General features: G+C 40.2%; 2 protein-coding genes across 4 annotated transcripts in view; one reads left to right on the top strand and one right to left on the bottom strand.

The window, feature by feature from the left end:
* Positions 1-17,765, top strand: part of Cebpz (CCAAT/enhancer binding protein zeta) — a 20,617-nt gene extending 2,852 nt beyond the window's left edge. Inside the window, exons 3-17 of the mRNA XM_023711179.1 lie at positions 7-95; positions 4,233-4,464; positions 4,996-5,176; positions 6,890-6,978; positions 8,977-9,030; positions 9,429-9,531; positions 9,630-9,698; positions 9,797-9,863; positions 10,830-10,930; positions 12,280-12,337; positions 12,759-12,952; positions 13,831-13,917; positions 16,806-16,867; positions 16,949-17,030; positions 17,611-17,765. Of these exons, the coding sequence (XP_023566947.1) occupies positions 7-95; positions 4,233-4,464; positions 4,996-5,176; positions 6,890-6,978; positions 8,977-9,030; positions 9,429-9,531; positions 9,630-9,698; positions 9,797-9,863; positions 10,830-10,930; positions 12,280-12,337; positions 12,759-12,952; positions 13,831-13,917; positions 16,806-16,867; positions 16,949-17,030; positions 17,611-17,765 (1,623 nt within the window). The remainder of the gene's footprint in view (positions 1-6; positions 96-4,232; positions 4,465-4,995; positions 5,177-6,889; positions 6,979-8,976; positions 9,031-9,428; positions 9,532-9,629; positions 9,699-9,796; positions 9,864-10,829; positions 10,931-12,279; positions 12,338-12,758; positions 12,953-13,830; positions 13,918-16,805; positions 16,868-16,948; positions 17,031-17,610) is intronic.
* The window catches only part of Cebpzos (CEBPZ opposite strand), a 73,390-nt gene continuing 58,931 nt past the window's right edge, over positions 13,407-27,865 (bottom strand). Inside the window, exons 2-5 of one of the 3 annotated variants that reach the window (XM_023711205.1) lie at positions 19,677-19,792; positions 18,700-18,744; positions 17,760-17,869; positions 13,407-13,425 (exon numbers count right to left, since the gene is read on the bottom strand). In XM_023711205.1, the coding sequence (XP_023566973.1) occupies positions 17,787-17,869; positions 18,700-18,744; positions 19,677-19,792 (244 nt within the window). In that variant the 3' untranslated portion in view covers positions 13,407-13,425; positions 17,760-17,786. Of the gene's footprint in view, positions 13,426-17,601; positions 17,652-17,759; positions 17,870-18,699; positions 18,745-18,901; positions 19,049-19,676; positions 19,793-27,865 lie in introns of those variants that run through there. The other 2 variants (XM_012513922.2, XM_023711204.1) reach the window with 2 other exon arrangements.

Here is a 27,865-nt window from a genome sequence, read left to right as displayed (position 1 = left end):
AACTTTAATACCAGCATTCAGGCTTTGATGCTGCTTTTCCAAGTAATGAATTCTCAGCAGACGATATCGGATCGGTATTATACAGCATTGTACAGGTAAGTAGGGAGTGTTCCACTGTGCGCATGGGAGTGATAAATGGATCTAGTAGTGCGCGTGTAGTGCCTGGCTGCTGGGCAAGAGAAGGACCCAGAACTGGCTTTAGGCCTTCCTCAGCTGCTTGCTACTTCCCAACTTTGCATGTGTCACATACTACCGCCTACTGTTGTAAAGTTAACATTTGCCACATTTGCCATAAAGTTTGAGACAAGAAAATAAGCCACAAGTGCATTTGCACTGCCTTTCTCATATTATCAGTTCTCTGTTCCCTCTCTGTCCAATAATTCATTCTGTGAGGGGGACGTTTTTCATTTGTTTTCTTTCCGTTGCTGTGGATTGAATTCAAGGCCTTCACACTGAGCAATGTTCCTAGCCCTCTAGTTTTTATTTGGAAACAGGGTCTCAGTAAATTGCCCACGATGGTCCCAACTTGTAATCCTCATGTCTAAGCTGCTCAGAGTGCTAGGAGTCTGTGGGTGTGCCACGGCATTCATCTCCATATTCTCCACATGCTCAGGCTACAGCACAGTGGCGCCCCACTCTGAGAAGCACTTAGAAGAAAGTATGTTAGATACAGATTTCGCTTCCTGTACCACAGTTATCCTACAGCTCTCTCATTGAGGCAAGATACTTTATAACATCATGTAAAACCTTAGGAGCTGTTCAGATATGCCAACAAACTATTTTAGTGAAGAATGCAACTTACTTAATTCTATATACTTTTTTTTTTTTTTTTTTTTTAAGTAATGGGGATTTAACCCAGGGGAGCTTTACCACTGACAAACATCCCAGCACTTCCAGTTTTTTTGGTGTTTTTTTTTTTTACTTCCAGTTTTTTTATTTGAAATGTTATCACTATGTGGCCCAGACTGGCCTTGAATTTTTGACCTTCCTGCCTCACCCTCCTGAGTAGCTGAGATTACACGTGTATCCCACTACTCCTAACTGCATCCACCACTCCTAACTACATAGACACATTTGTGAGGAAAAATATAATGTGGTAGTTAATAATATAGACTCCAGCAACAGTGTCTGGGTTTGAATCCTAGCCATTAGTGTACTGTGTAACTTAGCTAATTGCTTTATTTTCATTAAAACTTTTGACAGTAGATGTAACTAATCCCATCTTATCATATCTTAATTTATTAGAAAATGCAAAGCAAATCACCTATCTTATGGTTACTGTCAAAAAAAAAAGAAAAGAAACACTTCTGCACTTTTGGGGGCCTGCCCATTAGCTCAGTTGTTCAAGTGACTGCTTAAAGCAATCAGGATGTTGTGGTTCGATCCCCAGATCCTCAAGCCTTTACCAAACCTGCCCTGAAGTCATCCTGAGCCGGCAAAAAAAAAAAAAAAACAAAACACTACTCATGATTACTGTCAAGATTATGAAGCATGGGGGGGCCTGCCCCTTAGCTCAGTTCTTAAGTGGCTGCTTCAACAAAGCAGTCAGGCTCAGGTTGCTGTGGTTCGATCCCCACAACTCAAGCCAGCCAAACCTGCCCTGAGGGCATTTGGAGGAAAAAAAAAAAAAAAGATTATGAAGCATGCCCAAAAATCATACAGCTGGTGAAAGACTGAACTGGAACTTTATTGAAGACAGATTAGTTGATCTGTGTGTTTGCTTCTTATTACTGTAACAAATACCTTGAGGTTATCAGCATATGAAGAGGTAAAACTGGTTTTGGCTTAGAGTTGTGGACAGAAGGCCATGATCAGCCTTCTTTTTTTGAGGCAGCACATCATGGCAGCAGTGCATGATACAGCAGAATCTCTCACTTCATAGCCAGGAAGTGAAAGAGCCGGGATTCCATTTCGCCTCACAAGTCCCCGGGACCCCCTACACCCCACCTCTGTCTGGAAGTCCTGCCATCTCCCAGCAGTGCCATACTGGCAACAAGCCCTTACCACGTGTACTTTTAAAGGACGTTTTCTATCCAAACTAGTGTATGTGTAGACCAGGTTAATCTTCATCTGTATGTTACGTGCTTGACTAAAGCATGCTGCCAAAGTGTTGACTCCTATTTTAAATGTAAATATTACATTGTTCTTTAGTCCTGTAAAAGCCTCCCCAGCATCAGTCTGTTTTGACACACCAGTGTAAGAACTGAGGAAAAGTGCCTTCCTAAGTTCTTTTGGTTGCTGTTGCCAGTAGTGCTCACAGTTGGGTTGCTTAAAATGCTTTGTAAGCCATTTTAAAGTACCTATTCTTGGTTTTACTGAGAATCTTTTAGCTAAAATCCCTAATTGAGGAATCAAAGAAATATGGTTTTGTTTCCAAAAATAAAGTGTATTAAGTATTTCAGGAACATATTCTGTAAAAATGGTAGTCCTATCTAAACTCTTCTCAGATGTTTCTGTTTTTGTGGCTAGAATTTATGATGGAAAGTGAGTTGAATGATAGAAATACTGAAAAGTTTATTAAGTGTGAAGAGAAGTTGAATATCAAACGTATCACCAGGATGTTCTGGAATTACCAATTTGGCAATTGGGAAAGATGGGTATGCGAAGCAGTATAAACATTTCCAAGCTTAAGTACTTTGATTTCCAGTGTCAGTGGGAAATGTGTGGAAGTACTTTGAACAAAGGTGGTGATGATGCCATGGTATTCAAGCTAATCTGAAGGATTGGTTAATTCTTAAGTGTCCTATTTTCCTGAATTGCAGACCAATTAAGGCATTCAGCAGTAGGATAGAGTATATTAAAATTATGAGGGCACCTGAAGTGTGGCACTGTGGTTAGAGAGCATGCTAAGCAGCCCTGTCTTCAGTCCCAAACCCCAGCCCCTGCCAAATGCAAAATGAAAACTAGAAGATTACAAACTGAGCTGCAAGACTTGGGGGAAAATACACAGAAGAGCTATATAGGTTCAAGTATTTGGAAAGTATGATAGAAAAGGGTAATTAGATTGTATTGTTGCAAAAAAAAAAAAAAAAATGAAAGAGAAAGAAAGAAATACCAGCAGGTTTAATGGGCTGGGAATATAGCTCAGTAGAAAGCCCTGAGTTCAATCTCGTTTCCACCAAAAAAAAAAAAAAAAAGAATATCAGATTGTATTGTTCCAGACATCAGTAGAATTCATGGTTGAAAATTACACAGGAGTAACAGCTGTAAAGAAGGCCCGGGATTTCTAAGGGCTGGAGGTATGGCTCTAATAGAATAGTTGACCAGCATATGTGAGATCAGAGTTCATCCCAGCATCAAAAAATAAAAGAAAGCATATCTAGCAAAACAGGCTGCCCAAAATTGTAATGGAGTCCTATTGAGTGATCGATACCCACTTACTGTAAAAGTTTTTGTAGTCAACAAATATTGACAGTTTTAAGTTTCTAGCAACAGTGAACAACATAAGACACAATTCTTGATCCATTTTACTGTGAGAACAGCTGGGAAACCCAAGGAAATAAAGTTTGTAAAACAGTGAAGAACATTCATGGGACTAAAAGAATAATAAAGGAAACAGCCAGGCATGGTGGCATATGCCTGTAGTCCCAGCACTCAGGAGGCTGAAGCAGGAGGATCGCCGTGAGTTCTAGGCCAGCCTGGACTCAATAGGGAGTTCAAGGCCCTTCTAAACTACATAGCAAGACCCTCTCTCAAAAAACCTTCAAAAAAGAAGAGCCAGTTTTAGATTTGTGAATATGCAGTTAAGGGAGAGCATTCTGAACAGAACAGCATGTGGGAGAGATGTTGTTACAGAGCCAGTACACTGGATCAGACAGCCTCTGCGATGGCCCTCACTAGAGTCACGTGGAGCCCACCTCTAGTCACTGGCACATAGATGGCGATACGAGGACAAAAACCCACAAGTCTACTGCACTGCTTCACAGGGAAGTTTTCATTATTTGCTTTGGATTAGCTTTTCAGGTGAGGTCTTACATCTGCATAAAAATCATACTGTTAAGCTTTAACCCACTTGATTTATGAAACAGTTGGAAAAACAAAAACCAATGCTTTTTTTCCCTTCTGATGTCATTCTTTCTCTTCAGGTCTAATTTTCATTTTACCTGTTGAACAGAAATGATCTAACATAAGCAGGACATTTATCTGAAAGATGAGATTATGTAAACTGGTTTTGAAATCTGGTTTTCAGATTTCAAGACCTTTCTATAAATAATTTGATCTTTATTTTACAGAAAGATCTTGGATCCAGGGTTGATGACGTGTTCCAAGCAAGCTATGTTTCTTAACCTTGTGTACAAATCTCTGAAAGCTGACATAGTCCTGCGCCGGGTGAAAGCTTTTGTGAAGAGGTTGCTGCAAGTTACTTGTACACAGATGCCCCCGTTCATATGTGGAGCTCTGTATCTTGTGTCTGAGATCCTTAAAGCAAAACCAGATTTAAGAAGTCAACTAGATGATCACATGGTATATTTTTAAACTGGCATTTAAATCAAATGGGTGTTAGTTGGTTTGGGGTTTTCTTTGTTCGGTGATAGCAATGTAGTTCTCTGGAGCATATTACAGTGTGAGCTCTAGAGTCAGATAGACCTGAATTTTCTTTCATGCCAGGTATACGTGTGGACAAGCTACTTGACCCTTCTACAGCTATATTACACTAAAGACTAATTGCATAGTTAGGGAAGATTATACACCCTGTGTCCTCAATTATAAAATAATTGCCTGCCTACTTGGGTTATTTACAATACGTTACCTGTCTATTTGAGGACTGAGTACTTTCAAGTAATACAGTTTCAAAGTCTCAGAAGTTCTTGGCTCAAAACGTAATTCTGGAGCCATGTGTGTGGTAGTGCATGCCATACTCCCAGCACTTTGTGAGGCTGAGGCAGGAGCATCAGAAGTTCAAGTCTTGGGCAGCTTAAAATAAAAATTAAGGACTGGGGACATAGTAAGTCAGATAATTGAATGCAGACTTAATTGCCCCTTTAACATTTTTAGGAGTCTGATGACGAAAAATTTGTTGACATAGATGATGATGATGGCATAGAAAACTTGACCAGTGCAGACAAAGCAACAGAAGTAGATAGAGTGAAAAAAGCTGAGACAGAGGAAACTCTGTCTGACACAGAAACCAAAAGCCCAAAGACAGCTTCCTGGGTACACTTGGATAATTTCAAAGGTAAGGTGTTTTTAGTCTTTTAAATTATTATCTTGCATTTTCAAATGAGGGAAATAGTTTCCTGTTTGGTTTTTACAATTTTTTGCCAGCAATTCTAGAAATCAGACCCAGGGCTCTGAACATGCTAAGTGCTTCAACACTGAGGTATATCTCCAGCCAGAGAAAGAAATGTTTATAACAGCAAGTCACCATTACCTTCATTTCAAAAGATTAGGTGTTTTTTAATAAAGCTTAGAAGTTAAAACAAATACTTTTAGAGCTGTGAAAAAACTCATATCACGGTAAACCTCATTTCTTCGATTACAAGTTTATACCTTTGACACAGTTAGTTCCCTGGCGTTTATCTGTGCATGTAAAGGCTTCAAGCATACAACACATAAACACAGGGTCTTACACAACTCTCATTTCTGAACAGAAGACTTTGGTCAAATATTGTGAATTGTATGAACCTTTTGGTTCTTTTGTTTAACAACCACATTCACATTTTATAGTTTCATAAAGCAATTTTTAAGCAAAAGTGTTTAATGAGATAGAACCCTGTGTGGATTTTTTTTTTTTCCATCACACAAATGTGTGAATTAGCTCTAAATAGAATATTAGAAAAGCAAGCTTAGAAATGCAGCCTCTTCATTTGAGCCTTTGAGGGAAAAGCACAAGCTTGGAGGATCATGAAATGTACTGGAACCAGGGCCAGCCAGATGGCTCAGCGGACTAAAGTACCTGCTTCGGCAAAGTGCAGTGGCCAGGGTTAGATCCCTGGCATGCCATGCCAGCCCTGCCCCCAGTCAGCGCTGAGACAGTGATTGGGACTGGGCGTGGTGGTGCGAGCCTGTAATCCCAGCCCTTGGGAGGCTGAAAACAGGAGAATCACTATGAGTCTGATCTACATATTGGGACCCTCTACACCCTGTAGACCCTGCCCTAAGTTCATAAAAAAGAAATGTACTGGAGCCATTTCTTCAGCCCTGATGTTGAACTCAAGGTCAGGTGAATTCGTGTCTAAATGTAAATTTGTCAGTGAAGTACACAAGAAGCCTGGTAGCAGCCAGCAAGGTTTTAGTAAGAATTTATCAGTTTTCCTGGTAAGTAAACTGAGACTAATCCTTTAAAAAGATGACAGGTGTATACACTGAGACAGTCATAGAATGTTCTGAAAAGCTTGTTTTAAATTTGTTTTATTTCTGAGTTTCTAAAATATATCTCTTTATGTAAATTCTTACTTGGAAGATCTAAGTAAGAATTATTTTTGGGTGTTCTTTAGTGACAAACACTTGGTGCACTCTGATCTGAAGTCTAGACTTAACACATAACTTCTTCGGCACTTTTTTGCTATTTGAAAAGTGTTGAATTGGTTTTTTAGTGCAATAAACATATTGCCTGGTTTGTTCAAGTATCACGTGCCTCACCAGCCCTGCCCCTGGGCACGCTGAGCTGGCCACCAGGGCTGGCATGGTGGTACATGCCAGTAATCCCAGCACTGGAGAGGATCAGTTTGAGTTCAAGCTGCGTAGAGAGACCCTGTACCAAATACATAATATATATCCGCTAAGATACTCAGTGTAATTCTTGAAGTGGCTTGTAGTTTCTCATCTAAGATGCCTGGGTAAGAAATTAAGAATCATGTCTGGGAGAACATTTAATGATGTATAGTTTTAGTGCTCTTTGGCTAGGAATAAAGCATACGAAAAATGTTACTTGTTTTTTTATTCTTAGGTGTCAAAAAGTTAAATGCTTACGATCCATTCAGTAGAAATCCTCTGTTCTGTGGAGCTGAAAATACAAGTCTTTGGGAACTCAAAAAGGTAAAATAATCTCAAAATCTCTTAATTCATTTGTGCTATATATTCTTTTATTTATTTGGGAATTTATTTTATTTTATTTTATTTTATTTTATTTATTTATTTAGGCAGAACCAGGCATTGAACTCAGGCCCTTGTACTTGCCAGGGAAGCACTTATTTCACTGAGCCATGTCTCCAGCCCCTGTGCTATATATTCTTGTCCTTATAGATTTAGCACCTTGAAGTGTTCGTTTTTCCTGTACATGATATATACAGAGTCACTATAAACATTACATTTCTTTGTTAAAGAGAGGGGACTCTAAGGTGTTCACCTTGTAGAAAATTTTAACTAATAAGCATGTAAAATAAGGATGTTGTACCTGTCTTATAAATTATAAGTATTGCTTTCTGTAGGCAAATTATTGCATTTAATAGCTCTGTAAAATTGGTGAGCCTTGCTTTTTGTACATTAGGTATCTGCAGCTTTGTGATGGTAGAATTTTTACCCAAAAAAGTTACTGTTGTAGGGGTAAGGGCTGGGGAGACAGCTCAGTGGCATGAGCGCCTGCCTTGCAAGCACAAGGTCTCAAGTTTGATCCTGTTTGGCAAAAATAAACCGCAGGAGTCGGTCTTGCAAGGTCACAGCTGCTTTTACAGTAATCCAAAAATGTTGTCTTTGTCATGGTGTTGACAGTAGCACTGAAGGTATCAAAGAACCGAACAGTAAAACTCCTCCTGCCCAACCCAAAGTCAGTGACACCAAGCTGCACTAATAGCCATTATGTTCTTCACTGCCACATACTTGCAGAGGAAAAAGAAAGCCAGTGTTAATTCTGAATGATAAAGCAGGAAATTACTGATTTTATTTTCTTGAGCTTAATGCACACAGCTTTTCAGTAGTCCATGTGCTAATATACGTAATCTGTATACCTAAGGATGAAGGTTGTCTCTTGTCTGAGGGATACTGCTTGTCTCTCTGTTCCTAACTCATCTAACACCTTTCCCAGGAAAGAATAGCTTAAGAGACAGGCAGATTGCTTAAACTGGGTAGCTCGAGACAGTTGCTTATAAATGAATGAATTGGTCCTGTTGCTTCAAGCAAATACTAAAACTTTACAAATGTAACACCTGCGTTGAGCCTCAGCAGACCCGTGTGTAGAAACTTGGTGTGCTCTACCACAGAGCTACATCCCCATCCCTTCTTTGTTTTTATTTTGAGACAAGCTCTCACTAAGTTGCCCGGGCAGGCTTTTAATTTGTATTCTTCCTGCCTGGACCTTCCACGTAGTTGAGATTAATATGCAAAAGCTGTTTTCTGATGAAATCAGTGGCAATACTGTGTGTTCTTTATAAAATAAATGGTGCACATTAGGAGGAACTACATAACTCAGTATCAAAAGCAACTAATATAGTTTTACACATTCGTATGTAGATAAAAGGTACATTCAGAGTAAGCCAGTTAATTTAAATACAAATACCAAAAGCCATTTGAGCACATTTCCAGATTCAGTATTATAACGTTCAGTTTTGGTGTAGCATAAAGAAAATCCAAACGTGGGTGAGAGACTTAGCTAAATCCTCCTGTTCTCCAACAACATACCTGTGAGGCCAGATTTTCTTCACATGTTTGAACTAAATAACATGCGATACAGAAGGTATAGAAAGAAACTATCTTTTGTTAAGCCAGAAGTTAGAAGTGATTTGCAAAATTGTAGATTGTCATTCTTCTTGTAGTAGCCATTTATTTTCCATAAATATATACAGCACATTTATTATTTTAAGTGAACTATATTAAATTCTTCAATTGTAATTTCTAATAAGTATCAGTCAATATAACCCAGTTAAAAAACACTTGTAATTCTTCATTTGTAAGTGTAAAATGATCTTGAGACTGTAATGTTTGGAGTCACATTTCTGATGTATTGGCTTAGGTTTTAATTTCTTTGGACTTTTTAAAATAAGCTCTATGTCAAAAAGTTGATCTTAGAAATTCTGACATTATTTATACTTCTCTTTTCAGTTATCTGAGCATTTTCATCCCTCTGTAGCCCTTTTTGCAAAGACTATCCTTCAGGTGAGTCTAAAATACTCAAAATAGGTAACAAAAGGTGAGTAGTATAGTTTTTGATAATAAAAACAGGTCATACATTGTTGTAACCACTGCATAGAGTCATATAGATTTTACTGCCTTTGTAAAGGAGCAATGATTTCTTTAATACAGAGTAACAAATAATTCTTCCCACTCTCCACGATGAATAGAAATACGCCAGAGTAGTTATTTACTAATTCTGCATCTTTGGGAGAAAGGAGTCCCCTCCCCTTACCATTTGTAATGAAGGATATTTAAAAAGTTATTATTTGTGTCTTCGATGCAGTACAGCATAGAAGCTATGTTTTTCCCTTTTTCCCCTTGTATAGATCCATTCATCTACCTATTCTTTAAGTTTTTATATCCCCACTCCCACTTTTCAGGGAAATTATATTCAGTATTCGGGGGACCCACTGCAGGATTTCACTCTAATGAGATTTTTGGATCGGTTTGTATACCGAAATCCAAAGCCACATAAAGGCAAAGGTATGTTTCCATTTCATGAAATCATTTTCACTCTTCCTATTTAGTAAATAATTTGAGCATATCGCTAGATTTTAGACTGTCATCGTTTTACATTTCAGAAAATACAGACAGTGTTGTGATGCAGCCAAAACGGAAACATTTCATAAAGGACATTCGTAGTCTTCCTGGTAAGTGTAACACCCAGACAGAGACAGCACAAAACTGTAAGAACTTCAATATAAAGTGGATTGCTGTAATCCAATAAAATGCATGATTTATTTTGCAGTGAACAGCAAGGAGTTCCTTGCAAAAGAAGAAAGCCAAATACCAGTGGATGAGGTGTTTTTCCATAGGTAACGTTCGTAATAGTTTCATTTGGGAGAACTGTTTAAATTCTTAAAATCTGTCAGTGCTTCGTTAACATTGGCGTACTTTTTAAAAATCAGAGGATATGTCCATATCTTTTTTTGTGGAGGAAGTTTAAGTTACTACTGTTGCTGATCTTTAGGTATCTCAGTGAAACTAAAGACAGTTTGGGGATTTTAATAATTTAGCATGTAAATTTTGGTTTATGAGCCTAATTTTGAGAAGTTTAGTCTGCTTAATGTTTTAATACAGTAATTTTTATAGGCATAAAGCTTGTATTAGTTTAATAGACTGATAACAGTTAATAGACTGATAACTTAAGTAATTTGTCCAGATTGTGACTTTACAGCAGAATTAAGAAAATTCATTGTGCTACTATCGAAAGAAATTCTAATCTGCTAGTATTATTGTTAATGCCTATAATCTTAACAGATTTGGTAATCTCACATTGGTTCTAGGTGTAATTGGGTGTGCACTCTAAAAATATTCAGTGCGAATAATTTTGAGGGTATTATGCCATCAGGAAAAATGCTACTAAGTTTTATTGTGTCCTAGTGTAAGAATAGGGCTGATAAATTATACTGATCTGAAGTCATTTAGAACCACAGTATTCTTAAATCTCTAGTGTTAAACCTGGAATTCCCCTTTACTGTGCTTCTGGCTTGGTGTTACCATATCAGACCAAGGAGCACCTCATGCATGGTAGGCAAGGGCTGCGCCACACTCCACTTCCTTCTCATCTTGACACACAGGGTCTCACTAAATTGCCCAGGTTGGGCTCAAACTTGTGCCCCTCCTACTTTACCATCTGATAATGCTGGGATTGAAGTGTGAACCACTAACCTAGTTTATAACAGGCTTTTATAATTGATTTGTCACTCTGATAGGTGTTTTGATTATTTGATTATAAGATTGGACCTTTAATGTGGTTAAATATATAACATTCATTTTAGGTATTATAAAAAAGTTGCTGTTGTAAAAGAGAAACAAAAGCGAAATGCAGATGAAGAAAGTATAGAAGATGTGGATGATGAGGAATTTGAAAAGATGATCGGTAATTTTGTTGACTCAATTTATAAAGTAATGTATTGTTAGAAGTGAGTTTAGTTTTTTAAAATCATCCTGTGAATATTATGAAAATCATAAGAAGGCTTAAAATATTGGACAACTCATCAAAATTCACTTTTTAAAAAATGGTTGTGCTTTGAATAGTGTATGTTGTAAAACTTTTATTTTCATGAGTATATGAACTCTTAAGGTGAAATCTTGTATAAAATATTACTCTTAAAAAAAAAAAAGACAGACTGCATAGTTCTCACTGGCCTGAGGCTCACAGTAATCCTTCTGCCTCCACCTCCCACGTGGTAGGATGTAAGAATGAGCCACAACACGCTGCTTATAATCTTATATTATTAGTAGCAATACTCTTGATTTTTTATCCACAAAACATGAGAAATTTTAATTGAAACTATAACAGACTGAAAGAAAATACATGGGAAAGGGCCGGGGAGATTGCTCAGTAGAATAAGCAAGTACCTGCCTGGCAAGCACACAGTCCTGAGTTCAATCCCCGTTACCTCAAAAAAAACAAATACATGGGAAAGTGGAAATGCTTAACACTGATTTCATTTTTGTTACATATTATACCTACTAGTAAGCGCTTAAATACTGTAGTTCTACAGTAAAGAGAAGTATAATTAGTAGGTTTGTAGGGGGTTTTTTCTTTTTTTTTTTTTTTTTTTGTGAGATAAGGCCTCTGTAATTCAGGCTAGTTTTAAACTCAATATGTAGCCCAGGCTAGCCTCAAACTCATGGCAGTCCTCCTGCCTCAAGGCTCCCCAGCACTGGGATTACAGGCATGTGCCTCCATGCCCAGTTATAACTACCAAATGTTTTTCTTTTCCCCTTGAAACAACTGGAACGATTTTGGGATTAGCTGGAAGTAACTTTATTTATTTATTTATTTATTTATTTATTAATGTATTTGGTACACAGTGTACAGGGCCTCACTACATAGATCAGATTCAATTGTAGTGATCCTCATTTTTTTCAGCCTCCCAAGCACTGGGATTACAGACACATGCCTCCATGTCCAATCCAGTTGCCATCTCAGTGCACCCTGGGAGCAGGGCTGGGATGGCACGCTGGGGATCGAACCCCAGCTGCTGCACTCTGCCTAAGCAGGTGCTGTAGTCCACTGAGCTATCAGGCTGGCCCTTGAAATAACTTTAGAGGTTTAATTAAAATTAGGTATTTCACAGGCTTAGACACCAGCTATAGTCACGTTTGTATCACTTTGATCCTTGCTGTGTACACAGAATTGTGACTTTCTATAGTCAGGTCAGCTGCAGTACACAGTGGCCTTGTTTTCGGCTGTATCTCACACTCTGAATTCCTTGGCAGACACATTTGAAGATGATAACTGTTACACTCCTGCAAACGATGACCTTGATTTTGTAAGGTAATATACTTTTCTTTAACCTCTTTACTGTTTTCCCAGCATTTCTGAAATTGTTATCCCTTATGACAGTGTACCTTAAAACTGATGGATTCATCCAAGTCTAGGTAGTGTGAGTATAATAGTTCTATTTTGAGTTTTATAATGTATATCACTATAGTTTTGAGCTGTCTATAATTCTCCTGTTAAGTCATTTAATGGTTTCGTATTCTGTTAATCATCAAAATATGTTGTAGATAAAACATTTTGATCATTTGGAAGGTTTTTTTGTTTGTTTGCATTTTGATTTTATTTTGGTATTAGGAATTGAACTCAGGACCTTGCACTTGCCAGGCAGGTGCTTGTGCCATTGTGCTATATATCAGCAGCCCAAAATATGTTGTAGAAAATGTACCCTTTTTTATAAGTTTTGGGTTTTTTCCAGCAATATGAAAAAGAAAACAAAAAGAAATAAGGATAACTTGGAAGATGAAGATTCAGAGGGTAGTGACGATGAATTTGGTAACTTAGATGATGAAGAAGTTTCTTTAGGAAGTATGAATGAAGAATTTGATGAAATTGATGAAGATGGAGGAACATTCATGGATGTAGCTGATGATGAAAGTGAGGGCCTTCCAGGTAAGCAGTGTTGGTCTTCTGCGATTGGGTTTCACTATGCAGTTTAGGTTGGGCCTGAACTTATTTTGTAGCCCAGGCTGGCCTCAAACTCAAGGGAATTCTCCTGCCTCGGCCTCATATGTGCTGGAATTACACATGTGTGCCCCCACACCCAGCATAATAAAGGTTTTTAATATGGCCCTGTATTCATATTAATATTCAAAACATCAAAGAGCCCTTTTGTTTTTCATTTGGAACTTCAACGTTTTATAAAAGGTTTTTTCTTTTTTAAAACCAGCTCAGTTTTGAGTGACTTTGATTTTATTGAACATTTAGCCTCTCTATAGTATCTGTTGATTAGTTATTAGTCAACACACTATTTGATGTTAAATAGTAGTTAGCAAGGGGCTGGGGTGTACCTCAGAGTTAGGGCTCTAGAGGAGCACATGCAAGGCCCTCAGGTCAGTCTCCAGCAACACACACATCAATAAATATTTTATAAAAGCTAATCGTTATTCACCACTTCCACAGCATAAAAAATAAAGACAGCCCTATACCGTAAAGATAAACAATTTATCTTACTGTACTAAATTTGCAGAGAGCACCCAAAATTGTATCTTTGGGCTGTTGTGTAACAGCCAGTACACACAGACCTGCCCAGAAGCCTGCTGCTCACCCTGGACCACAGGAGGGGAGTTTGCATTATGTGGTCCCATTCGTAAAGGCATTTAGGAAACTGCTTGCACAAAATACAGAAAGCCTGTACTAGTGGAATTATAATATCAGGAAAGCCACATGGACTAGCATATAGCATGTTGCTATTTAGATTTTAGCATACTTTGAAGTAGTATTTTCTAGTTTTGCTCTTATTTCGTTACCATTTTTTTCTTGGGTAATAGAACTTGATGAAGTCAACTTCAAAGACAATACTAAGAAAAATAAAAAAAGAGGTGCGGGTGATTTTGACTTCGCTGGCTCATTTCAAGGTAGGAAAATACATGCACTCTTTCTTAAACCGAAGCTGTGTCCATGTGAAAGCAAGAAATAAGCTTCTCTCAATTGATTGGTATGACTTAGGTGGGGTTTTTTTCCTTGAAGAAAGATGTTTTCATAATATTTTGCACAAATACATATGTTAATTTTTCATTGATTTGTTGGATATACAGGATCTCATACAGCTCAGACTCATAGTGATCCTCCTGTCTCAGCCTCCCTAATGCTGGGATTACAGGAGTGTGTCACCACACCCAGTTTCTGTGGCCAGCATGGCACACCTTGGGACCCTGGACTGGCATGGCATGCGGTACCAGGGATCAAACTCAGATCCTAGTGATTGCCAGGCAGGTGCTTAGACTGCTAAGCAATCTCCCCAGCCCCTGCACAAATATATTTAACAATTTTTCTCTTCCTGTGTTCCTTCTCACATCTTGATCTTCATCCATTTTAGAGCATTCAAATTTCTGTAAACCTTGAATTTTGAATATTCCTGTCACCTTTTTCTCGACCAGTGATTTGCCATCTTACAAAAATCTGTTTATTAATATTTTGATATCTACCATGATAAAACAATGCTAATCTCAAAATACATGAATTTTTTGTTGTTATGTGTTTGGTACAGGATCTACAGGGTCTCGCTGTGTAGATCAGACTCATAGTGATTCTCGTTTTTATCCTCCGAAGTGCTGGAATTATTTCTGCTAATTTGTTCTTTTTTTTTTTTTTTTTTTTTTTTTTGGCAGCTGGCTCGGACCAGCCTGGGGGTGGGGCTGGGGTAGCATGTGGTGCCCAGGATTGAACCACAGTCCCTGTGCTTGCCTAAGCAGGTGCTTTAGACTGCTGAGCTATCTCATTGGCCCCCTAACTTTCTATATAGTAATATGCTTTACAGTGTAACACCTGTAAAGTGTTCATGGAAGAAAAAAAGTATTGTATCAGGTGGTAGTCTTAAGTTTTTAATAAAAATGGAGGAAGCACTGCATGATTGACTTCTAATGTCTTTCTGGCTTCTGCTTGCCGGTAAATATTGATGAATACAAATAGACTTTCAAAGTTAAATAAAAATAATTTTTAAATATTTTAGTTACATATTAGTACTTGCACCTACAAAATTTGCCAGGGTCTTTAAAATACAACTAGCCTCTTCTGGAGAGTTAACAGCCTAAGTTTGCAGACCAAAAATTAGAGAAAAAGGAGGGCCGCAAGGAAAACCAACATTTTGGCCCTAGCCTTCCAAGGTCAATTAAGACTCAGGACATAGGAGAACTTGCACTGTAATGACATGTAACTCAGTTGTGTCCCAGATTTTCTGATCAAGGAGATTATGGGGCCAAAGAGGAAAGTGATTGATGATGTAGAGTGTGCCTGAGGAGAGTCACATGGAGAGAAAACATTCTTGCAGGCTTTCACAGAGAGCACATTGGCCAAGCAATGGCCGTGACTCATCCACATGGCTGACACTGACAAAGGATCTACAAAGTGTGGTACAGGGTTTCAGGATAAATCCTGAGGGGACTTGACTGACCTTATCAGATACAAAAGTTATATTTCGTGTTATATAGGTCTTGCTTTATCTTGGTCTTAACCATCCAGCAGAAAAGTATAAAAACAAAGAATAAGAAATAAAGCCATGGTGTTATGTTGAGCTGTAGGGGACTCAGGTCAACAACTTCTGACATTGCCAGTCAAGCGGAAGACCCAATACTGTTATGGACTACTGGACTATTTTGGAATATTTTGCTGAGTTCACACACCTATAATATTTAAATGATGGAACTAAAGAAAAGGGGATATAGATGAATGACCATATTGTATCTGTGTATTCAAAATGGTTAAGATAGATATATAGTTACATTCTCTTAATGAATAGAGGGATTTGTTCTGTGTTTGTAAATAGGATATCGTGTCTGTATCTTGTACAGCAAATAACCACTAGGAAGAGAGTATGCAATGTATTAATTATCGAAACTGCCCTACCAATTTGATTTGAAACTGTCTCATTGCTATTTATTTCTCAATAAAATTATGGAGAAAAAATTCTAATTATATGAATATAAGTGTCTTGATTTTGGCACAGAGTGAACTATTATATGGCTGACCTATAAATTCTTTCTTCTTCATTTTTATTGTAGACAGTTTTTTGTTATATTCATTTAAGTACAATCTGTTAATCTCATGCTATGTATTCATTTGAGAAATATTTTTCTGAAATTCACTGTCTACATCTCATGTCTTTCACATTTCAATATTTGTCTACAGTTTTAATATGCTCTATAATTACTGATTTTCAATAAAGTTAATGAGAAAAAAATAAACTATAAAAACAATAAATAAAATACAGCTAGCACTATCTTTTAATAGCAAGGTGATTTAACTGGTACATATTTTAAATTATAACGTGCTGGTTTTTTCCAGATCTTACCTTCTCTTAAAAGTCATATAAGACTGTTTAATAGCATATCTCAAATGCAAGGCAGTTTTTTCAAAATAATCCCTCAAAATAGAAATGTTGCTCTGGTACAAGTCCTCCCTGTGTAGCCTTGTTGTGAATAATAAATGCCATTATAAATCTTCAGGCATAGAAGATTTCCACTATCAATTGATAAGATTTGGGCCATGAGTTAAAGGATACTTGCAAGAACTGAAAAGGGGCTATACAGACAGTTTTATGCAGATTTAGTAATTGATCCTTTGAGTATTACTGTACATCTACAGATCCAGGCGTGTTGGTGCCCGCCTGTAATTCCAGTACTTGGGAGGCTAAAAACAGGAGAATCACCTCAAGTCTGATCTGTGCAGTGAGACCCTATAGATCCTGTACTAACTACATTTTTTAAAAAAACATAAAATAAAATTGAACGATACATATATTTTTTAGGTCCAAGAAAGAAAAAGAAACAAGACCTCGGTGACTCCAGCCTGTTTGTGTCTGCTGAAGAGGTAAGGGTGACATACTGCTTTAAGGTGGCTATTCGGTATTATTTTAAGTTTCCTAATAAATATATCCTTTTTGTTTTTAAGTTCGGCCATCTGTTGGATGAAAATATGGGATCCAAATTTGATAGCATTGGCATGAATGCCATGGCTAACAGGGATGATGCAAGTAAGTCTCTCGGATTCTCAGGCCGAGCTTGCACGGCAGCCTTGGCCTGGAGGCGCACTCCAGGGGCAGAGTTGGCCTCGCGCACAGTGAGGCCCTGGATTTGGGGGGGGGTGGGGGATAAGATAGCTTTTACTGAAAGTTGGAAAATGGATATGGGGGGGACTTTTTAGGGTTCCCTGTCTTTCCTCTAGGTAACAGAAGGCTGATATATATTTAGACCACTACAAAAAATGCTACATACTACAAAAATTAGATTTTACATGGCAGTGAATGCTTTTTTTATAATATAAGCTTGCTAAAGGTAATTTCTGGGCTTATTTTTAATTCTGATATTAATAGTTTTCTATGCTTTCACAAGTAAAAGATACTTGAAAAAGAAAATCTTTATAGAGCATTTGTTTTCCTTGAGCGTTTTATTTGTAAAACATTAGTTTTCCCACAGTAAAAGTAGAGAGCAACAAACGTGGATGGTCTGCCTTGTGGGCGGAAGTCGCAGGCCGTGGGTGGCCTGAAGCTCGTGCTCCCCGGCAGGATGTCCTGTGGGACCTCAGCACCCACATGTGACGTGTTCCTCTTACAGGTCTCAAGCAGCTCAGGTGGGAGGCCGAGCGGGATGACTGGCTACACAACAGAGATGTGAGAAGTATCATCAAGAGAAAGAAAAATTTCAAAAAGAAAAGGCTAAAAAACACTCAAAAAGCTAAAAAACAAAGGAAACGAGAGTTATTAAAGTAAAATAGAACATTTTACTTACTCCTAATTTTTGCTATTGAACCATTTTTCATGATCTTGCTCTCTGGTTCCGTAAATTCCAGACTGTTCAATGGATTTGTAATAAACTATAAATAAAAATAGCTGTCATTTATAAAACCATGTAAAAAATGTTAACATTGAGAGATACCACTTTTATATGTTACTACATAATAAAAAACTATATAGAATTACATATTTTGTGTACAGGCTCTTATCTATTTGACTGTTATAATGCAAAAATGTTACTTTATAGCAAGTACTGTACTTTGAAGTACATAATCTCTTGTTTAATCCTAACAATCCCATGAAGTAGGTGTTAATTCTAAACAGAGAAACAGCTCTGAGAAGTTAGCAAACATGAGCTGAGACCAGTCTTAAAACTAAAGATTCAGCATGTGATTTGCTTCCGGCACCTTCGGTACTCCTCATTCTGAAGCCTGCATTCCTAACCCTTGAAGAATTAAGCAGCAGCCAACCACTCTACTGCTCACAGCTTGGTAACTATAGTATAGGTGGCAATCCTCCTGATGGTCTCAGAAGGAACTTCAACAGGAGGGACTAATTAGTACTGTTGGAAATTGACAAATCACAATATAAAGTTACTTCACTCTTTTCTTTTTTTCATTTATGTATTTGGTACAGGGTCTCAACTACGCAGCTTGGACTCATAGTGATCCTCCTGTTTTCAGCCTCCCCAGTGCTAGGATTACAGGTGTGCATATCCGGTCGGTCGCGGTGGCTGCTCATTTTGCTCAGGGGCAGGGCCGGTATGTGCTACCAGGGATGAACCCTGGTCCCTATGCTTGCCTAAGCCAGCGCTTAGTGCACTGAGCTATCTTGCCAACCCTTACTTCACCTTTTTAATTTGAAAAATTAGTTTATAGCTGAAAAAACTACTTTTTAAGGGGAAACATACCTTCTAAGATGAAAGGAAATTTCTTACTCATTGTTTGCCTAAAATCTGATGAAAAAGAAGCCTTAAATTAGATATCAGAAATCCACTATATCAAAACAGCCATGATTTATTGCTTTAGGATCTATATGATGGGAATCAGGTCCCTGGTAATTGACACTTAAAAGCAGATTTCTAGTTTAAATATATAATTGTTACGGGTTTTTGTAATGAATGTCATTTTACATTGACAAATCAGAAATAAGATCATCTGTAGCATTTGAGTTTGATCTCAAGCTGCAATTTCCTTTTTGCTGTGTAGTGTAGGCTGGCCTTGCACTCACTGCAATCTTCTGCTTCAACCTCCCAAAAGCTGGAATTACAGGCATGCGCCACCATACCCAGATGTAATTTCCTTTTAAATAGTTTGGGATGCTTAAAATTATAAACTGAATTACAATAGCAACCTGGCCCAGTATTCCAGGAAACTACTGTGAGAAAGACGGGACAAGCTTCAAAGACAGTCACAGGATGTGTTTTTGGAAAATAAAAATCAGTACTTAATAATTTTAAAAATTGAGGGCCCCAATACAAAATGTTGAAGCACTTTTTGTGGTGTGGGAAAGGCCTTCAGGACCCACTGTTGACTTGGAAAGAGTCAACAGTGTCAACATAGCTCAAGAAGATGCTATCATCAACAGTGACATCCCTCCTTTCTCAGGCTGCCAAACAACTGTAGTGGGCAGGCCCTTTCCTTTACCTGTCTGCCTCCCAAACTACGCCAGACAGGACTTCCCTTCCAATTAGTGAAGTGCACGGAAGTGAAACATGTTTATAAGGGAGATGACAGCGAATCCCTACTTGTCCTTCTGCCTATAAAAACACCTAATACACTGAACCCATACAAGGGCTTTCGCCACAAATTCCACTAGCATTTACATCCAAAAGGTATTAGCAAGCTATACTTCTCTAGAAAGCATTAACTTCCTAATTGTGATTACCTTGGCTTGTGTTCATCTTATTAAACAAAAAATATGCTCCAAAAACACCCATAAGTTCAGCTACTAAAACTCCTTTAAAGATCTTCTTCGCCAGTGGTTCCATAGTGCGCGCCATCCTAAATTTAACAATAAACAATTATGTATGAATTTGAATAAGCATGTTTAGTCACACCTACAGTCCGAAGAATTTATATAGGAATAAGATCCCAAAGCTGCTATACATTTGTTTTAGGCTATCCTATATGGTTAGTTTTCAATTTTCATATGTAAGGGACACAACAAGCCAAGGAGAGAAGAGATAAACTAGTTGTTTTGTGTTCCTGAAGAGTTATTTTGTCTTTAATTGCATTACTTTAGAGATCTGTTTGTGTATTCCTGCCAGGTGTGGTGGCTCATGCCTACCATCCCAGCACACAGGCTGACGCAGGAGGATTGCCCTGAGTTTGAAGCCAGGTACCTAGTCTGAGGCAAGCCTGCACTACAAAGTGAGGTCCTATCTGTAAAAGAAAATACGTGTATCCTTGAACCTCAGCCTGCAGTTTTTTACTCCCCAGTCTCCACATTATGATGCAGCAAAGCTAGGTTTGGCATCCCAAAAAGCTGCCCTTTATTTAGAAGCACCCCAAATAACTGATACAAAAGGCCTATAGGCTACCTGAGGAAAACCAATTGGGTTCTAACCCAGTAAGTGAAAAACCGCAAGCAATTTAGATCTTAATTCACTTTCTATAACTAAAAGCTAATCAAGAAAGGATGTTTATTGGGCTAGGATGTAGCTCAGTGGCAGGTGTGCTCAGCATGTGCCAGGCCCTGGGTTCAATACCCACCAAAAAATGTCACAGTGGGTCCCTTATTTTCTAAAGCTGGGCAAGAATAACAACTATATCACAAGAAATCAGAATAGGTCTCTTTCTGAATGACAGTTTACAGCCCAAGTACAAACTGCTAAATCATCACGGCCCTGATCCACCACAGCTGAATCCACAAAATAACAGCTGGTCTCCCCAGTGACCACTTCCTCCTCCTTCCCCACTCCAGGCCCGGATACAACTTCCTTCTACCTGTCTGCACACACAAGGGAGCCTCCCATCAGCGCCTACTACGTCCCTGAGCCTTCCCATCAAACTCCGCTCCCAGCAAAAGTCCTTGAAGTCTCATCCTCCCCCTCTCAGGTCAGAGGATCTGCCCATCTCCCTGCCCTCGATCCTCTCCGCGTGTTCAGAGTTAATAAAAGGCTCCCCCTTGCCAATGTCTGCTTCTCTGCTGTGCCGCCACCATCGCTGCTGCCGCTAAAACATATCACTGAATATACGAAATATAAACCCATACTTTTATTGCTCTGCCTTCACATAGCCTGACATTAAAAACAGAATAACCGTAGCTTGACTTCGGGTTTTACTGTTCTTCATGTGTGCTCTGTTCAGGCAGTGTACTCTGGCCCCGCTGTCTGCTCATAGGCAGGCAGATGCTCCACTTGCTAAGATACTCTTGCCCCAAAATTGCCTTCCATTTCGATGTTATCGCAGACTCCTCCTAACTCGCCCAAATGTTATACTATTATTCTTACTTAAGAGAAATAATGCGATCAACGAAAGTTAAGAAGAACTTAGACACAACCAAGAGGCGGGGAGTAGATGTGGACCGCTGTTCTCCAGGGCTGCACATTACTGACAAAGCAAGAGACTTCTCTTCTCAGTACAGACTTCTTAGGTTACTTTTGATGTTCCAGGAGCCGGAAAACACACACGCGTAAACAAAACCTGCCTGTGGCCAGTTCCCCATCTTAAGGAATATGTCAAGATTTTGTTAGGGGAAGGTGATGCTAACTCCTCAAAAAAATAAACTCAACACCGTGTAATAATAAGGCATGGACCTTCCTTAAGCGATGCACAGGTCCCATTCCACTCCCTCACTTTCGGGAGTGTTCCAACCCATTAGAAAGCCCATTTGCCGTAGACCACCAGGCAACACCGTGCGGGCTGGCGCGCGGGGGCATCCAGAGGCCCTTTCGATGTGGCACAGCCTGGACTTCAGAGGGTCCAGGCTGAAAATGATGCCCGCTCGCCGAGCGCAAGCTCCGGGCCTGCGCTGTGCAGCCCCGCGCTGCAATGCCGACACGCCGCTGCGGGACTGGACCCGCGAGGCTCCGCGCCTCCGGGCGACGGGACTTCGGACGACCTGGGCTTCAACGAACACAGCTGCAAGCAGGAGGCCACAGGCGGCACTCGCACCCGCTCCACGCCGGTGCCGGGGCTCGGGCCGAGCGCGCCCCGCCAGGTCCGCACCCGAATGCGCCGGCCGCACGGCAGAGGTCGCCCCGCCACCCGGAAACGCTTGGGCCTGTCCCCACCGCCTCCTACGAACTGGAGGTGACAAGTGAGTGTCTTCGCCTTGCGCATGGGTCCAGAATGTGGACTATCTCCCAACACAGAGAGAAACACACAACATTCGTCCACTCCACGCCCGGAGAATGGCACGCACCAGCACACGCGCCACCCGGCTCCCCCCTACCTGCAGCGGGCGCCTTAGGCGGCGCAGGCGCAAAACTATGGCTCCGCCCCAAACTGCGGCTCCGCCCACAGCCCGACCCCGCCGTCGGCCACGCCTCCCGGCCCAGTCACCGCGCCGGTCCGCTGGGTGCACTTTGGTCCTGTTCGTGCGCGGTCATCATAAGTGTACGGAATAGGTGCTGTAAATACTTCATTTTACAGAGGAAGGAAAAAAAGTTTACCCTGCCCACAGTAACACAACTAGTAAGGGAAAACTCAGATTTCAACCCAGAATATAACACAAGCCTGTGCTGAATCGTCTTTCTATCATCCAAACCCAAAAGGGTGAGTCTCAGAAGATCAGCCACATCAGCGTGGAAGGAAAACGTGGCAGAAAGGCCGGCGCTGCTTGTTAGCTGGATCCGTAAACAATCCCTTTTCACTTTAAAATTCTAGGGCTGGGAGACGCCCGCAGCCTTGTACCCTGAGTGGTCAGAAGCCACAAGGAGAGCCCAGCGCGGACCCCGGCGGACCCCAGCGCAAGCCCTGGCGCCCCCGGCAGTGGCTCTGGAGGAGGAGAATTCAAAAGGAAATCAGATCCGTTCAGCAGCTGACCATCTAATTGTCTTTTGATGCTAATGTTTCTAGAAGAACCTTGGATGCCCAGGGACTTTCACACCCTGCTGCTCATAATCTTCAGCCTCTTCTGATCACTTTAGACCTGGGATTGCCAGGTAACTGCCAGCCTCTGTGAATCAATAATCCTGCCAGACTGGGTCTGAGGACCGAGGACCTGGATGCTCTGGAGCATGTATATGCAGGCTTACGTGTATCCATCTGATACCACTCTTGAGTAGGGCTCCATTCTGGTGTCAAAGGTTGACAACGTGAGGACTGACTTTCTCATTAAAACCCATTGCTAGCCATGGCAAGGCTGTGCTGTTAATAGGTGAACAAGAACAGCCAAAGCAGTCATAATAAAAGAATTCATGTCAAAGTATGTGATCCTGCAAGTCACATGATCAAAAGTCTGAACTTTTCTTCTGCAAGCACCCCTCTGATGTCTCAGGTCCTGGCTTTATGGTACTGCTCATCGAAGCCAAGTTTGTGACGCACTTTGGAAGGCTCACGGGATATGTTCACTCAATCTCATCTGAACTTCCATAGCCATAAAATGTTCCTGACATGTCTCCCATTACTTCTGTTATTCGCTGCCATAGACTGTCTCATTGCTTGGATTGGGATGCATAATTGTAAGCTGTGGAGAAACACAAAGTGTACATGAGGGTCCAAAGTCTCAGTACTGTTTAAAATATAAGCCTGTGAACATGGAAAATGCCAAATAATAATAATAATAATCTAGGGCTGTTGATTGTACTGCCCTCCAAGAAGAGGAGGAAAATGACAAAACGACTCTGAGAAACAAAAGAGAGAAATAGAAAAAACAGATATATGAAGGAATATAGATATAAAGGTCCTTTCTACAGCCGCCGCCAAGGTGCTCGATTCTTCCGAGGAAGCTAAGGCCGCGTTGAGGTGAGACCCTCACTTCTTCCGGCGACTAGCACCGCGCTCCCGCAGCCTGCCTCATGGCCTCTGTCTCTGAGCTTGCCTGCATCTACTCCGCCCTATCCTGCTCAACGATGAGGTGACCCTGACGGAGGATAAGATCAATGCCCTCATTAAAGTGGCTAGTGTCAATGTCGAACCTTTTTGGCCCGGCTTGTTTGCAAAGGCCCTGGCCAATGTCAACATCGGGAGCTTCATCCGCAATGTAGGGGCTCGAGGCCCCGCCCCCGCAGCAGACGCTGCGCCTGCAGGTGGTCCTGCGCCCTCCACCGCTGCTGCGCCAGCTGAGAAGAAAGTGGAACAAAGAAAGAAGAATTGGGGGCTGGAGAGATAGCTCAGTGGTCTAAAGCACCTACTTGGAACAAGATTGGCAAAGCACAGGAACCCCCCAGCACCACATGCCAGCCAGCCCCACCCCCCAGGTGGGCTGAGCTGGCCACACACACACACACACACACACACACAATAAATAAATGTAAATAAATTTTATTGTTTATAAATTTCATTGTTTTGAAAAAAAACAATAAAACTCACAAACAGTGAAAAATTTAAAAAAAAAAGAAAAAAAAAGAAAGAAGAATCGGAGGAATTTGAGGACGCCAAGGGCTTTGGCCTTTTCGACTAAACCTCATTTTGTAACATGTTCAATAAAAACTGAACAGCTAAAAAAAAAAAAAAAAAAAGTACAAAGGTCAGCTGAGATACAAGACAAAGCCTAAAAATGCCCAGAATAGTCAGATCTGCCTTCCCCGGAGTCTGATCTTGCAGTGATGGTGCACCTTTTAGAGACTGAGGGCCCAAACTCGACCCAAGCCCATTTATTTATCACAAGTGCCAACACTGCAATAGAACCCGAATATTGGGGGTTTTGTATAGAAAAAAAACTGTTCTCTGATGCTTGGTTTCTGGGGCGACTGGCTCACAAGTCAGCAGAGAAGTCTGGGGGTGCCCACTGCCGCACGGGTGCCCTAGGTTCTCCATGAATGAAATGGAAGGCAAGCTATATCACAAAGAACTGATGCTGAAGTCTTGGGGGTCTTAGAGAAGGGGTGATAGTTCAACCTATCTTGTCAGCTCACGTAAAGGAAGCTCTAGGCAATGCTTTGTGGCAGCTCCAGTTTCCGTCTTCAACTCCGTCCACACCCTCCCGTGCCACCAAGTTCAGCCCTTGTGATTGATTTGCGATATGATCTTAAATTGTGAGAAATTCTGGTGCATAAGTATTAGTTAAGATTACACACAAGTGGGGCTGGGGAGGTAGCTCCTCCTTAGGCAAGCACAGGGACTGGGGTTTGATTCCCCACACCACAGGCCATGCCAGCGCCATCCTCAGGCACACTGAGTCCAGGCGTGACAGCACACACCTGTAATCCCAACGCTGGGGAAGCTGAAAACAGGAGGATCACTACAAGTCTGAGCTGCAGAGCTGCATACTAAATACATTTTAAAAAACTAACTTAGGGAGGAGTTTCTGCCCTTCCATTGAAGCAAGTCATAAAATCCTCATTGGAGAGGCATCTTCTCTATAACCAGAGACAAAAATATCCTTATCTCTGAAGACACAGCGTCATAGTGAACAATCCAAGCAAGTAGGCCTGGGTGAGTTCCCATAAGTTTTGTTGGTTTGTGATGTTGTTTTGTTCATTCATTCATTCATTCATTGAAGACAGGGTCTCACTATGTATTTAGGGCTGGCCTTTATTCACAATGTAGTCCAGGATGGCCTTGAACTCTCACAGACCCTCCTGATTCAGCCTCCCAAATTTGGGGATTATAGGTCTGTGTCACTACACTCAGCACCCCACGAACTTGTACCATTAGATCACACCCCTTTTTTCCAGTTACAGTTCTCCTTGACAACCCACTCTTCATCAGACTGTAAAAAAAACAACCTTAACTGTCATGAGGACCTCATTTCCTATGGCATTTGCTACATCATGTAAAAGTTATATTAAATAATTTAGTACGGTTTTCTCTTAGTAAATTGTCTATTGTCTTGGGGGCCTCAGCCATGAACACAGGATGGCTGAGGAAAAGGTGTTTATCCTCCCTTATAGAGGTCACAATATCACCACATAAACCTTCCTGGACCCCTGATGCCTCCAGCCCCACTGGCCCATGAAATTCAACCTGCTTTCCTAGGGTTTGACTTCTGAAGGATGGGCCCAGTTTTAGTAAATTCTCTAAATGAAAGAGGTTATACCCTCTCCCTACATGAGAGATTCCAAGGTAAATTTAGCAATGAACTACACTGGGGAAAAGCTCATCACTTACTAATAAAAAGAGAAAAAGCTCATAAAAAAGACAATAGATTGTACAGCAATTAACCACTAAGAAGAATATATGCAGAGTGTTATTTGTTGAAACTGTACTTCCGATTTGATTTGAAACTGTCTCATTGCTGTTTATCAATAAAATTTTGAAAAAAAAAAAAAAAGACAATAGAACAGGAAGGCCTGACTTACTTGCCCATAAGTCCAACCATGGGACCACATGGGGTGTGTGAGTCTGATGGTACTTGACCCCTTCTTTACTAACCCAACTCAGTTTCAATCATGCTACACTTCTCTTTTCCTGCTTTGTCGTTTTGGGATATAAAATTCTGTAGACTAGCAAAAGAAAGAAAAAGAAGATAAGAGAGAATTATATATTCTATGACAAATAAAAGAATTTTAAATAATCCTCCTGTGCAGCTGTGTCTCAAGGCATGCTTCAGGCCATGGAAGACAAAGTCTGGGGCGTTTCTGGCCATCCATCCCTAATGTAAGATACCAGGGCTACACGGGAAGGTGGGATGTCGCATATCAAGGCCCCTCCTATGCTTACAGGTATGCTGCTGCCAGGACATCATACACACAGGTTATTTTTCCCATTCTTCCTGTGTTTCCCCTCATCACTCAAGGTGGACAGTCCAGAGTTGAGTAGGCAGAACTGCGGGTTGATGGGTTACTCTAAGGCTGGGGCAACTTACAAAAATCAGAGCTCATATTACCAATCCAGAGAATCTCCTAAATCCTACTGTAATCACAGGCATTCTTGTCAGAACAGGATCCAGGCCATTGTCTCTTTTTAATGCTTTATTCAACAAGACAAAAGCAAACAATCATGGTCAAATTAATGCTTGAAATTCTACCCTATCTGAGGCAAACAAAGACTAAAGTGAGCAATAATCCATTAAGCAGGTTGGCAGCAGTCCAGCCCTACTTTCTTTTCTAAGAGACTTAAATACGCCTTCCCAACCACGATGAATATCATCCTACTATTATGTAAGGTAAATAAGAATTCAAATGGGAGTGGTATGTGGAAATATAAAATGTTATGATATTTTTATTTCACATTTTTGCAAACTGATTTATTAGAAATAAATATTTTCAAACATAACCAAATTCAGCTACATCTTCCTAGCGAGGGTCTTCTTCTGGTCATCTTTGTTCCCTTCTGCAAAGTTGTGATGAAAAGCTGCTCTCTCTCACCCACCGCCTGTCTCTAAAAGCTACTCTCTGCAAATCTATAAAACTTTCTCACTTCTAAGAGGTGTATGTTTCATATGATCACATTTTTTCCTTCTTCCATACTTTTATTAAGAAACAAATAGCAATGAGACAGTTACAAACCAAATTGTTAGGACAGTTTCAATAATTAGCACATTGCATACATTCTTCCTAGTGGTTAGTTGCTGTACAAGATGCAGACATGATATCCTATTTAGAAACATTATTAGAACAAATCCCTTTATTCATTAAGAGAATGTAACTATATATCTATCCTAACGATTTTGAATACACAGATACAAAATGGACATTCATCTGCATCCCCTTTTTTTGTTTAGTTCCGTTATTTCAATATTATAGGTGTGCTAATTCAGCAAATATTCTAAAAGAGTCCAGTAGTCCATAATAGTATTGAGTCTTCCCCTTCACTCTCAATGTCAAAAATTGTTGACCTCAGTACCCTACAGCTCAACATAACAACATGGCTTTACTTCTTATACTTCGATTTTACACTTTTCTGCTGGATGGTTAAGATCAAGGTAAAGCAGGACCTATGCAACAAGAGTTGCTGCTTTTGGGTCTGATAAGGTCAGTGAAATGCCCTCAGGATTTATCCTGAGATCCTGTACCTCAGATTGTA

The sequence above is a fragment of the Octodon degus genome, unplaced genomic scaffold (genome assembly GCF_000260255.1).
Source record: "Octodon degus isolate 3935 unplaced genomic scaffold, OctDeg1.0 scaffold00020, whole genome shotgun sequence".
Taxonomy (NCBI): domain Eukaryota; kingdom Metazoa; phylum Chordata; class Mammalia; order Rodentia; family Octodontidae; genus Octodon; species Octodon degus.
Note: the sequence above shows the minus strand (reverse complement) of the source record. Positions and strands in the feature narration are given on the sequence as shown.